The sequence below is a fragment of the Dama dama genome, chromosome 13 (assembly GCF_033118175.1).
Source record: "Dama dama isolate Ldn47 chromosome 13, ASM3311817v1, whole genome shotgun sequence".
Lineage (NCBI taxonomy): Eukaryota > Metazoa > Chordata > Mammalia > Artiodactyla > Cervidae > Dama > Dama dama.
Genome location: NC_083693.1, coordinates 63887877 through 63902129, shown reverse-complemented (window position 1 = coordinate 63902129; position 14253 = coordinate 63887877). Strand labels below are relative to the sequence as shown.

General features: G+C 47.1%; 1 protein-coding gene across 2 annotated transcripts in view; it reads left to right on the top strand.

Moving 5' to 3' along the window:
* FBLN5 (fibulin 5) overlaps positions 1-14253 on the top strand; it is an 87624-nt gene that overhangs the window by 66255 nt on the left and 7116 nt on the right. For both annotated transcript variants that reach the window (XM_061159308.1, XM_061159307.1), the window contains exons 8-10: positions 5504-5626; positions 6719-6845; positions 10519-10714. In XM_061159308.1, the coding sequence (XP_061015291.1) occupies positions 5504-5626; positions 6719-6845; positions 10519-10714 (446 nt within the window). The remainder of the gene's footprint in view (positions 1-5503; positions 5627-6718; positions 6846-10518; positions 10715-14253) is intronic.

The window sequence follows — 14253 nt, the reverse complement described above, 5'->3', positions numbered from 1 at the left end:
TGTCTAACTTAAGACCTGGCACACCATGAACATGCAGTAACTAGTTTTCAAATTAACTAATGAATGATTGGATGTTGAATGAATAAAATCTTAATTTGTTGTGAGAACACAGATGGTTCAGTTGACCTTTTGTAAATTCCTTCCAAGCCCAGGAAGCTATGACTCTCTGCTCATGCTAGTCTGCGGATTCTATCATAATTATCTTAGAAACTCTGGTAAACTCCTTGAGACTAGGAGTAGCTTCTTGCCCCTATCTGTTCCTGTAGCATTCTGCAGAGGGCCGTGTATAGTTCATTCTTTGCTTCGTTTTTCCTTCTCTTGTTTCTTTTCCTGTTTTTTGTAAATGTTGACTTAAACTCCATTCTATTCCGTTTTAGCATCATCAGCAATTGTAAAGGAGCACAGTCCAAATTAATGATGCTTCACTGTATTTTTCAAAACAAGTGGGCCATATCCTAGAGTGAAAATCTTTTCGTCCTCCAGAATAGAAAATTTCCTAATCCTGGATTTCATTGTAACAGGAACTGACCCAGGCCATGAATGGAACTTGTGTGTAGCTTTAGGTAGGACTAGAGTGTTTTGGGGACAGAATTCTCTGAAACAAACGAGCCCTTCTCCCCAGGGCCAGGAAAGACACAGCCACAAGTATGCAGTTACAGAGAGCCTTAGGCCGATTAAATGTTAGTCCCAGAAATAGCTGTAAAATACCCTTAGGCATAAAAAGCTACTTTCTTCCTAGGTTTCAATCCTGGTCTCTCCCCACCTCCTGTGGCACTCCTTTGGGGGGAATCTGGGCTAAGGAACTAAGAGGTGAAAAGTTTAGCATTATGGGATGGGGTCATTCATTTTTGGAGAATTGTCTGCACATCCACAGATGTGGCCACCTGCAGAGAAGGTGTGAGAGAGTGACCGTGGAGTCAGAGCCATTTTCAGATTCTAGCTCTCCCGTTCAGTACTTTCCTGGCCAAGTCACTTCCTGAGCCTCAGTTTCTCATTTGTTAAAAAACAAACCAACCAACAAACACCTTCACAGGGGCAGTCATCAAGATGAAATGAGCTGGGGGACTTAAGTGTCATTTGTGTTCATTTAACTTTCTCTAAGCCTAAGTGTAAGACACTTTTGGTTTTTCAAGAAGCCATCCTTGGTGTTTTGGCAAAGATTTTCAGTTGACTCACTTTAACCAAAATGGTCATCTTTTTTCCCATATCCATCATGATGCACACTTTCTGAAATCTTCAGGTAACCCCTGTCCACTGTGGGCCTGGGCTTCCCTGATGGCTCAGCAGGTGAAGAATCTGCCTGCAATGCACGAGACACAGGAGATGCAGGTTTGATCCCTGGGGCAGGAAGATCCTCTGGAGGAGGAAAATGGCAGCCCACTCAAATATTCTTACCTGAAAAATCCCATGGACAGGAGAAATCTCCCCTCTGTGGAGGAGCCTGGCGGGCTACAGTCCATGGGGTCACAGAGAGTCAGACAGGATTCGCGGGGATGTTTGCTGGGAGCTTGTTGTCCGTCCCTTCCCACTCACTCCCTTGTTGTGCTGCTGGTTTCCCGGCTGGGAACTGTGACCTTCACGGTGTTGTTCCAGCTAAGTGATCTGACCCAGGAAACCACGATAGATTCTCATGTGACTGCTTGAAACTGTGCTCCCTGCCAGAAACTGGCCTGTATTTATTTTTTTATTCCTGCTTCAATCTTTAATAGTCATTTTTATTGGAGTCTAGTTGCTTTACAATGTTGTGTTCATTTCTGCCATATGGCAAAGTGAACCAGCTATATGTATACACATATCCCCTCTTTTTTGGATTTCCTTTCCATTTAGGTCACTGCAGAGCACTGGGTAGAGTTCCCTGTGCTCTACAGTCTGTTCTCCTAAGTTATTTATTTTATACTTAGTAGTTCTTGCCTGGAGAATCCCAGGAATGGGGGAGCCTAGTGGGCTGCCATCTATGGGGTCGCACAGAGTCAGACACGACTGAAGTGACTTAGCAGCAGCAGCAGCAGTGTGGATACATTAATCCCAGTCTCCCAGTTCTTCCCATCCCTATCTTCCTCCCTTGGTATCCATACATTTGTTCTCTATGTCTGTGTCTCCATTTCTGCTCTCCAAATAAGATCATTTATACCATTTTTCTAGATTCCACATATATGCATTAATATATGATATTTCTTTCTGACTTACTTTTTCTGACTTACTTCACTTACTTATCTATTGTGTTGTTCAGTTGCTCAGTAGTGTCCGACTCTGAGAACCCATGGACTATATATAGCCCACCAGGCTTCCCTGTCCTTCACTATCTCCCAGAGTTTGCTCAAACTCATGTCTATTGAGTCAGTAACCTCTGTGAGCCTCAATCTCCCCTCTGTTGAGTTTGGTTAGTAATAGCACCTCTTTCTAGGGCTGAGGTGAGGATTGAATGTCATTTACTCATCTCGTTCTCTGTTGTCCCTGTCTCCTGCCCTCAATCTTTCCCAGCATCAGGGTCTTTCCCAAAGAGTTGGCTCTTCACATCACATCACATCACATCACATCACATCACATCACGTGGCCAAAGTACTGGAGCTTCAGCTTCAGCATCAGTCCTTCCAATGAATATTCAGGACTGATTTCCTTTAGGATGGACTGGTTTGATCTCCTTGCAGTCCAAGGGACTCTCAAGCATCTTCTGCAGCACTACAGTTCAAAAGCATCAATTCTTCAGTGCTCAGCCTTCTTTATAGTCCAACTGTCACATCCATACAACTACTGGAAAAACCATTGCTTTGACTAGATGGAACTTTGTTGGCAAAGTGATGTCTCTGCTTTTTAATATGCAGTCTAGGTTTGTCATAATGTTTTTTCTGTAGGTCCATTGTATTTCTGCTTATGAAGGATGGAGCCACAATCCTTAGTAAAGTCTGGGGATTGTGACTCTAACATAAGCAGAGTGGTCTGTTAGGTGGAGGTGGTTGCTCTCTCTCCATCTGCAGTGGGGCAAGCCCCAGCCAGGGAACTTCCCAAGCCCAGGACTCCCCAGATCCACCAGTTTGGAGTCCGATTCAGGCAGGATTTACTCAGGGAGACATTATGGCATTGTGTTGATGAGTATAGAATCCAGAGTCTGGCTAGCCAGGTTCAAATCCCAGCTTTGCTGCTTACTCGTTATCTGTAAATTTAGTCAAGGTCCCTAAACTTGGGACTCCCCTGGTGGTGGGGTGATTAAGACTCTGTGCTTCCAATGCAGGGGGCAGATTGATCCCTTGTTGGGGAACTAAGATCCCACATGCTGCATGACATGGCCAAAAAGTAAAAAAAAAAAAAGTTACCTAATCTCTGTGAGCCTCAATCTCCCCTCTGTCAAGTATGGTTAGTAATAGCACCCCTTTCTAGGGCTGAGGTGAGGATCAAATAAGATGAGGCATGTAGCACATGTAACCTAGGGCTTGGTACAAGCAAGCTCTCAGGAAATGACAGGTTTTACCACTGCCTTCTACTAAAGGTATGAATGGAATCTACATGCTTAACAGAAATAAACAGGACACTCTGTTAGGACGGCTGGGACCAAGACCAGACTCTACGAGGCTCCCCAGGGAGCGGGAGTGGGCAGGATAGAGCAGATCTGACTTGCTGAGTGTGCTTTAACTTTAATGTGCTTTAACAAAGCAGCATCTCATTTCTGCTGGCTCGTAACCCATCACCTGGAGGCCTCTGGGAGAAAAGGAAAGGAGTTTTTCCTTCTCGAATGTGAGAGACAGCAGGCATGTAACAGGAATTATCGCATGGTGGAGGAGCAGCCTCCCATGTGCTGACATCCTCGCTGGGTGATTCCAGAGAGCAATCCGAGGACATGTCACATGGGGAAGCCAGTGAAAGCAAGTTTTCGGGAACACAACAAATGAAAGAAAAACATGTTTTCTTTGGCGTGCTTATCGCGTGAGGCTCAAATGGGGGTTCTCTTGCCAAACGCTGTGTGTGATGAAGAGTTGGCTTTTCTGGAGCGCCTGCTTTTGTATCCCTGGCCACAGTCTACAAGTTCAATGGCTCCCTCTTCAGGTCCCCACCTCTGTGGCTGGAGAGTGGCCCAGCCCCAGGTCCCACATCCCAGGGACCACCCGAGGCAGGCGGGCCACCCCATGCCACACAGAGCTTTCCCTTTCAAGGAAGTTTTTAAAATATTTATTTATTTATTTGGCTGTGCCAGGGCTTAGTTGCAACACACAGACTCTTTGATCTTCATTGTAGCATGTGAAATCTAGTTGCAACATGTGACATCTAGTTCCTGGACCAGGGATGGAACCTGGGCCTCCTGTATTGGGAGGACAGAATCTTAGCCACTGGACCACCAGAGAAGTCCCTCAGGGAGGTTTTTGGACCCAATGAAGTTTTAATAAAATTCACACCCCCTGGCCTTCTGGAGATGTCCCTTTTAGTTGTGATTTCAGGAATAATATTTTTTCTCAACTTGTGGGTGACTAGAGGGGAGTTAGCACTGGTAACTGGGGCTTTCCAGGTAGTGCTAGTGGTAAAGAACCTGTCTGCCAATGCAGGAGACATAAGAGACGTGGGTTTGATCCCTGGGTCAGGAAAATCCCCTAGAGGAAGGCATGGCAACCCACTCCGGTATTCTTGCCTAGAGAATCCCACGGACAGAGGAGCCTGGCGTGCTGCAGTCCATAGGGCTGCAGAGTCAGACATGACTTAGTGACTAAATAACAAGGCATTGGTAAAGTTGCCCTTTCAGAAAACTAGGTCCAGTGAATGTTTTTTAGGTCTGGGGAAGAGCTTTGCACCCAGAAAACTCCAGCAGACAAACAAATCTCACCTCTAGATGTAGAGGGTAGATTCACCTACAGGGCAAAATGAGACAGTGATGAATAGATGATGTAGCTGAGCCAGAGTCAAACAGTGTTGGAAGCTTGATGGAGACAGACTTCAGCTCCATGAAGGAGAGAATTTTCTACCAATTAGAGCTGTCCAATTATCAATGGGCTTCCTTGGTAGGTAGTGAGCTCCCCACCACCAGAAGTGTTCAAAAATGAATTGGAAACTTCTTGGCAGAGAAGCTATCCTATGTGTCAGGAGAGTGTGGTTACTATTATTCAGTTGCTAAGTCACGTCTGACTCTTTGCGACCCCATGGACTGCAGCACGCCAGATTTTCCCTGTCCTTCCCATCTCTCTTCGTCATGCTCAGACTCATGTCCTTTGAGTCAGTGATGCCATCCAACCATTTCATCCTCTGTCATCCTCTTCTCCTGCCTTCAGTCTTTCCCAGCATCAGGGTCTTTTCCAGTGAGTTGGCTCTTTGCATCAGGTGGCCAAAGTATTGGAGCTTCAGCTTCAGCGTCTGTCCTTCCAATGACTATTCAGGGTTGATTTCCTTTAGGATTGACTGATTTGATCTCCTTGCTAACCAAGGAGAGTGTGCAGGCTTGTTTAAATAAAGCTAGAATAGCACTAAGTTCCCATGACCAGGTAGTTTATGATTATAAATGGTGTGTGTAACTTGTCTCCCCCAGATATGGATGAATGCAGCTTCTCTGAATTCCTCTGCCAACATGAGTGTGTGAACCAGCCGGGCACGTACTTCTGCTCCTGCCCAGCCGGCTACATCCTGCTGGACGACAACAGGAGCTGCCAGGGTGAGGCTGCTAGAGGGACCCAGCTGGGGGAGGTGTGAGATGGGGCTGGCTCAGGGGGCCACCTGGATGTCTTTGCCTGGGGAAGGTGGCCGGGGTGAGGGTGTGAATGGGTGCTGGTGACTCCCAGTGCGGCAGGCTCTGGGCAGGATGCCTGGGCTGGTACCTTCCTGCCCTGCAAGCCCATCCTTTGGCTTCAGAAAGGACAAGGTCACTCTCCTGGAATGCCCTCTGCTGGAATGCCCTCTGCAGATACACGCAGCTGGTCCTGCCTCCCCAGGCAGGTCTCTGCGGCCCCTCTGAGGAAGGCTCCAGACCCCACCAGGACCTCTGATGGCCGGCTCGTGGTCCATGAGCCAGTTTTCTCATGCTCCCTGGAGAGCAGCCTGGTCAGCCTTTCTCTACCAACTTCCTAGAGAATGGACGCAGGTGGGGGACACCTGCATCCTCTGACTGCTGCGTGCCTCAAAGGGTCGTGACCCCCGGCTGTGAAGGGGGAGGGGTCTCCCCAAGATTGGCTGCTCAAGATGCTTTCCAGCCCATGCTCACCTACTGGGGCAGATGGAGGAGGCTGGTAGCTGGGCAACAGATTCATTTTCAGCTCCTTGGACCTGCCTTATCCCAACACCAAGCAAGAATTCTCCACACAACAGTGCCAAGCAGTAGAAATATATTGTGAGCTATAAATGTGAGCCACATATGTAATTTAAAATGTCCTAGTAGTCACATTAATACAATAGAAAGAAACAGGTAAAATTAATTTTAGAGCATATTTTATTTTGGGCTGTATATCTAAAATATTACCTTTCTACTGTGTACTCAATATAAAAATTGTTGATGTTTTACATTCTTTGACTTTACTAAGTCGTCGGAATCTGATCTGTATTTTCCACTTACAGCACATCTCAGTTTAGACTAGTCACGTTTCAGGTGCTCGGTGGTCATGTGTGGCCGGTGGCTGCCATCCTGGATAGTTAGTGTAGCTCTATAGAAAGACCCAGGCAGCCTCCACCCCCACTCCCACCCATCTGGCCCCGGGTCCATCACCTTGGAAGTGCTGCCAGGCTTCAGCCTCTTGTCTATCATGTGTTTCAGACATCAACGAGTGTGAGCACAGAAACCACACGTGCATCCTGCAGCAGACCTGCTACAATCTGCAAGGGGGCTTCAAGTGCATCGACCCCATCCGCTGTGAGGAGCCTTATCTGCGGATCAGTGATAAGTAAGTCATGGCTTCCCCTGGGGCGATGGGAATGTGGATGAGGAGCCTGTTTCAGAAATCTGCCGGTGTGGTGTCAAGGAGAGAGTACCTGCCAGGGTAATGGGAGGTGTGGTCTACTGTCTCCTACGCAATAAGGGAAGCCTGGCGTGCTCCAGTCCATGGGGTAGCAAAGAGTCAGACACCACTGAGCGACTGAACTGAACACAACACGTGTGTGCCCTCCCTCCCCCGCCACACTGTTCTCTACCATTCTCCAACTCATGCCAGAGCTATATGAAGATTCTCTAGACTACTAATCAAGAGGAGAGGCGGGGCTCATGAGTCTCCTTTTCCCTTTAATGACTTTGTTCTGGATGTTGTTGCTGTTTTGGTGGATATACGGGGTCTTTAGATAGAGCTGGGCTTCTCAAAGATCACGTGCATAGAAACCACCCAGGGATCTTGTTAATGGCCCAATTCTGATTTCATGGGCCTGATTTGGTGTGAGACTCAACCTTGCAGACTAGCCCCCAGGTGAAATGGATGCTTCTAGTCTTCCTGGACCTTGTAGGGAGTAGCAAGGGCCTGGACAGGTCGCTAGAGAGTTCTCATTAACCGAGGGTAATTAGCTTGCTCTAATCAAGTTTTTGATGTCACAATAGTGATTAAATGAAATCACCAGATGGCAAATATTTAGTTGAGGTGAGAACTGAAGTGAAGACAACCTCTACAGAGTGAATACACTAGATCAGTGGTTTTCTGCCCCTGTGTACTAGAAATTCCTTTTCCTACTGTTCAGTTCCTATTTATCTGTCTCAGTTCCACAGCAGCCTACATGCATTACAACAGGCACGTGCATGCACACACACACACACACACACATGGATGTCTTCTGCCCTCCTCCCTTCTAGTCACCTGTTTACTACCCCTGAAGCTCCCAGCCCTCCCAACTGGGATACACGGATGGAACAAACACGTCCATCGTGCATGGCCTCTAAGGACACAGCTCCTAAGAGGAATGCATACCTTACCAGTGTGCTTCCTGCTCTGATCAAAAGCTGGCAGAAGAGGACAAAGCCAGGAACAGACAGGTCCTAAAGGAGTCTTTGCTGGCTGCTAAGAGCTGTGCTTCTAAGTAACCCTGTGGAACAGCATTCTTTGATTTCTGGTTCCAAGGCCCTTTGTGGCAGAGCAGAACTCTGCCCTCACTGACTCCCATTCCTGGTTGTCCCTGGTTTCTCCAGGTCTCAGTTGTCTCTGGTGGGGACCCTCCCTGAGCTGGTGTTACTGGTGGGGCCTGACAAGCCGCTGAGAGCCCTGGAAGACTCCTGCACCCTGCCTCCAGGCCCCATTCCAGTTTCACTCCAGCCGCCCTTGTCCAGCTCATTTCCTTGTTCAGGTGTCCTGTATTCCTGCCAACCCGAGCATGACCTGCTCTCACCTTCACCCACACCCCGGAATGTCCCGCCTCCCGGCTTCTGTGCACACGTTTTCTGCACATGGAAGGCGTTCCTGCCATTGCCACAGGGACAGACCTGCCCCATCTTTCAGATCTGGGTGCCAATGCCACCTCCCAGCTGCTTGCAGTCCTCTTCAGCTGGGAGCCATCTCTCCCTCCTCCAAATCTCTTTTAGAAAGCAATTAGTTTCTGTGTGACACATGACATTTTAATGTGGCTATTTTGGCACCCGGAACATCTTGACTTGGCTGTTTTGATGGAGCCTTAAAAAAACAAAACTTTAAATATTCCGTCTTAAAAAGTCATTTTATTTGTTTATTTATTTTTGGCTGTACTGGGTCTTCATTGCTTCTCTCCTCAGGCTCTTCTTTAGTTGCAGTGAGCAGGGGCTACTCTTTAGTTGCAGTACGAGGAGGTGGCTTCTGGTATTGCAGAGCACAGACTCTAGGCGCATGGGCTTCAGTAGTTTCAGAGTGAAGGCTCCACAGTTGTAGTTTCCAGGCACAGGCTCAATAGTTGTGGCACATAATTGCTCTCTGGCATATGGGATCTTCCCGGACCAGGGATAGAACCCGTACCTCCTGCATGTGGATCCAACCTCTCCTGCAAGCAGATTCTTTACCCCTGAGCCACCAGGGAAGGCACTAAAAATTCTTTTTACACCCTCACTTATTAAGTGTTAGTCAGACTCCTGGTCTGTGCCCAGTGCCAGCTGCTGTGATATTTGTTCTTATGCTGGTGGAGGAGAAAGACAATGAACAAATGGTCACATAATGAATCCATGATCCTCGATGGTAGTAGGGGCTGAGAACAGGAAGAACAGAAATTTACAAAGTGAAAGAGTAGGCTGGACTTGGTCTAGTCTGGGGAGTCTAAAAGCCCCTCTGAGTGAATGACCCTTGAGCTGGAATGGAAAGGCGAGTCAATGTTAACAGAGTAGAATAGCAGAGGGAACCGAGTGTTTAAGACTATGAGACGAGAGTAAGCTTAATGTCTTCAGGGACGGGAAGAAGCTGCAGCTTCATGAATGACATGGACAGTGACCTGTGAGGAAGTTAGGGAAACTAACAGAGACCAGACCCCATGAGGTTTTAGAGGTTAGAGTACGAGTTTAGTTTTTATCCAAGTCACAATGGGTGCCACTGTAGAACCTTTGAAGCAGGATACAGACATAATCTGATTTATGTTTGAAGAAGGGCACTCTGCCTGTGGTGTAATAGGTTGGAGTGGGAGAGCCTTCTGTTCCATCAAGGAGGCTGTCACACGGTCCAGGTGAGACAGCAAGGCGGTGCACTGATGGTGGAGATGGAGTAGCTGGATTTGGACTACATTTTAGAAGTAGAACAGATAGATTTTGAAGACGGACTGGCAGTCAGGGGAGAGTGACAGAAACAGCAAAGCGTAATCCCAGTTTTGGCCACCAAGGCCTAGATCAACAGATATCCTCATCCTGTTATGCACTCTGACCTCTAGGGGGAATCTCAGGGATGAGAGGAGAGATGGAGGCGATTCGGGATAAATCCAGGGGTGTCTGTAAAACACATACCTTGGTAATAAGTCAACTTTATACTATGATAATGCTATTACTAGTTTTCAAGTGAGATGCTTTGTATCAGAGATATTTGTGTCTATGATTTATTTATATTAAAGAGTAAATTTAAGATCATTAAATTTATCATTGCAGTAAACGTCCTAACATCTGAAAGTCCTATCCTAACATTTTATCTTATACATAGTGAGTTCTGATGTTTTTTTAGAGAAAGAAAATACCCAATTCTATTCCACACAGACTGGAGTAAGTACAATAGAAAATATAAAAAATACCACTCAAGACCCGTCAATCTATTGTAATTTTACACTTTTAAAGCTTCTCAATGAGTATGGATGGTTGGGAAGTGAAGAGCTATGAAGCACACTTTTGCCAACTAAATATGTGACCATCATGAAGTACATTACAGGATGTCCCAGTGTTCTGAAAACCAGACAACTCAGGTTTATGCTTTAGTAACAGAACTATCTGATTGGCCAGAACAGGCTGTTCTCTAGGAACCAGAGGGCTTACTTACATGCTGGAAGTTTTTAGACCAGAGACAGAAGTAGAGGACCTCTGCAGTCACAGCATTTGTATGGTAGAAATGGGGTGTCCTCCTTTTCCATGTTTCAAACACAGAGGTAGGTACAACCAGCATCTGGAAAGGATCTGCCGCTTTCTCACATGATTTCCCCTCCCGACAGCCGCTGTATGTGTCCCGCTGAGAATCCTGGCTGCAGAGACCAGCCCTTCACCATCTTGTACCGGGATATGGACGTGGTGTCAGGACGCTCTGTTCCCGCTGACATCTTCCAAATGCAAGCAACCACCCGCTACCCTGGGGCTTATTACATTTTCCAGATCAAGTCTGGGAATGAGGGCAGAGAATTCTATATGCGGGTAAGAGGGGGTGCTGAGTGGTGGTCACCATCTTCCCCAAGGTGTTCTCTTGTCTAGCCTGGAGTGTGCTTCTAGAAACAGGCCAGTGGGCAGCCCAGAGGAGTGGGTGTGGAGGCGGGAGGGGAAAGTGGATGGGAGTCAGGACTCCACTGTCCTGGTTCCTCTCACTTTCTGAGTGGCCTGGAGAAAGTTGCTTCTCCTCTGTGAGCCTCAGGATCCTCATCTGTGCAATGAGAAATTAGGCCAAGATGCAATCGTAGGTCTCTTTCTTCCTGCAGTTCTTTTTTTTTTTTTTTAACCATTTTTTAAAACTTGAAGTGTAGACAATTTACAATGTTGTCTTAGTTCCAGGTGTACGGCAAAGTGATTCCGTTATATTTACAGATATAGACATATCTATATCTATGTATCTATATCTATGTACGTATATTCTCTCAAGTCCCTGGGCTTCCCTGGTGACTCAGTGGTAAAGGAACTGTCTACTAATGCAGGAGCTGTAGGAGACACAGGTTCAGTCCCTGGGACAGGAAGATCCCCTGGAGGAGGAAATCCACACCAGTATTCTTGTCTGGAAAATTCCATGGACAGAGGACCCTGGCAGGCTACAGTCCATGGGGTCACAAAAGAGTCCAACACAGCTGAAGCAACTGAGCACTCATACACGCATCAAGTCCCTACTGTTTGCTTCTAGAAACTGACTACAGAAGTGGACAAAATGGTCCCGATCCCTGCCTTCATGGCACTTACATAGCAGTGAACTTAAAGGCATTCCTCAAAGAAGTGGGCTCTACCTGTGTTGTCCAACACAGTAGCCATTTGGTTCTTTAAATTTAAACTAATGAAAATGAAGTAAAATAAATAAAATTAAAGATTAGGCTCTATCGTTGCACTAACTACATTCCAAGGGCTCAGTAGCAACATGAGGCTGCTGTATTAGCTTGGACATAGAACATTTCTATCACTGGAGAAAGTTTGGCTGGCTAGCATCGATTGAGCCATATCAGGATAAATTGATGTGGATTTATCAGGAACAAATTTTAGAGCACACATCCTAAATGTGTTTGATTATTTGTAAATTACACACATGTGATACTGTACCATTTCTATCATTGAGCTTCATTTCCCTCAACCTCTGGAGGGATCACGTGTCTTTGGAGCCCACTGTCTTACAGAGATGTTTTTCACATTTCAGTGTGAATTTGGATGCTTGTTGAAAAAGTGAATTCCAGAACTTCCTCTCTAGAGAATTTATTTCAGAAGATGGTGGAAAAAAAAAAAAAAAAAAGAAGATGGTGGCTAAGACCTAGTGTATCGGTTTCTGTTGTCTGCTGTAACAAATTGTCACCAGCTTGGGTGGCTTAGGACAACAGGAATTTATTCTGGAAGCCAGAAGTCTAAAATCATTGTCACTGTGTTGGAATCTACCCACTGCTCTGGGCTTCCCAGGTCGTGCTAGTGGTAAAGAACCTACCTGCCACTGCAGGAGATGTAACAGATGAGGGTTTCATCCCTGTCTCAGGAAGATCCCCTGAAGGAGGGCATGGCAACCCACTCCAGTATTTTTGCCTAGAGAATCCCATGGACGGAGCAGTCTGGCAGGCTACAGTCCATGTGGTCACAAAGATTCAGACACAACTGAAGTGACTTAGCACACTCAATGCACACACTGAAATCAAGATGTCAGCAGGGTCAAGCTGCCTCCAGAGGTTACAGGGGAGAATCCCTTCCTTGTCTCTTCCAGCTTCTGGTGCTGCCAGTCTTTCTTGATTTGTGACCACACCACTCCAATCTCTGCATCCTTGTCACATTCCCTCCTCCTCTTCTGTGTGTATCAAATCTCCCCCCTCTCTTAGAATGTCACTTGTGATTGTATTTAGGGCCTACCCAGATAATCCAGGATAATCCCCCTGTGTTAAGATCCTTAACTTAATCCCATCTGCAAAGATCCCCTTTCCATATAAGGTAATATTTATAGGGCCCGGGGATTAGGACTTGATACCCTTGGGGGCCATGATTCACCTTAGGAATCTGCATTTCTTTCTTTTTTTAAAAAAATTAATTAATTAATTAATTTTACTTTACAACATTGTATTGGTTTTGCCATATATTGGCTTGAATCTGCCATGGGTGTACATGTGTTCCCCATCCTGAACCCCCCTCACACCTCCCTCCCCATCCCATCCCTCTGGGTCATCCCAGTGCACCAGCCCCAAGCATCCTGTATCATGCATCGAACCTGGACTGGCAGGGAATCTGCATTTTTAATGAACACAGTATGTGGTCCTCCAGGGTCAGTGTGGGGCACTCGACTCAGAAGTTCACAGCTTTGACAGGGATAGCATGTGGGCTGGTGAAAGAACCGTGTGTCTGAGCTCTCTTCCCACCCTCTCCCAAGCCCCTGTCTTCCAGTCTTTGCCTCTGGGGCTGGGACCATCTGAAAAGAGAGAGGTTTCAGAAGCAGGATTAGAACAGATTAGAAAAGGCCTCAGGAGCTAGTATCATGCCTGTTTCCTCACTAATATGTTTTGGACAAGACTCAAACAGGGCCAGGTCACATGTGATAATGCACTTGTGGACCCAGCATCTGTAGAACAGTGTAGTGGGGTCACGGGCTTTGTAAGAAGATGGAATGAGTTGAGGGTAGAGGAACTTCTCAAGATGAAAAAGATGGGGCTGTGTCTCTGTCAGTCCTTCCTGCGTTCCCATCAGCCATGGCTATCCAGTGGAACCCACCTCTGCCCGCCTCTGTGGGCTTGCTGCCCCCTTGAGCATAAGCCCAGCCCACCAGCATTCTCCCATCTGGCCTCTGTCATCTGTACAGACACAGCAGGTCCCAATCATAGGGTACAAAAATGCCCCTCTTGGGGATTTAAAATACCATCACCTGTATCAGCTGCTTTAGGGTTTCCCCCCAGCAGAATAGAAGCTCTAGGAAGTGGCCTTGTCTTGGCCAGGTCACCACCTACTAAAATCCCCTTGATCCAAATGTTCCCTGTGTATCTGACTTGTAAGAGCTGCCCCATGATGGTGGGGGAGAGACCGTCTTCTGCAGGCAAGTGACCAGGAGGGGGGCCCCTTCCTGCGAGCTTCCTCTAGTGCCTGGATTGTTACGGTGACGAGGGGACCCTTGAAACTCACAAAACTTTGAGCCGTATGTGGTTTGCTCGCTGTCTCTGGAGGACTTTGAGAAGGGCCCTAATTGGTTAGCATTTATTCAACTGAGGATGCCATGACACAGAGGGGATGAGGGCACATAGACCCACCCCAGGAATGGCTGAAGGAACTTAGGGATGGGAAGCTGGATCCTGACTGGAAAGGTCCTAAAAGCTGCTCTTGGGAAGAGAAGACAGGCCCGGTGTAGGGGCCCTGTGAAGCCAGGTAGCCTCCCTGCAGGAGGAGGTAATGTTTCCATCCCCACACTGTGCAAAGCAGCAGTGCCCTCCTCAGGAGGCCACGCAGTCGTGGGCTGTGGAGCCAGGCTAACCCACCTCATTTCCTTCCACAACTCACCAACCCTATGGCCTTGGACACACACTCTA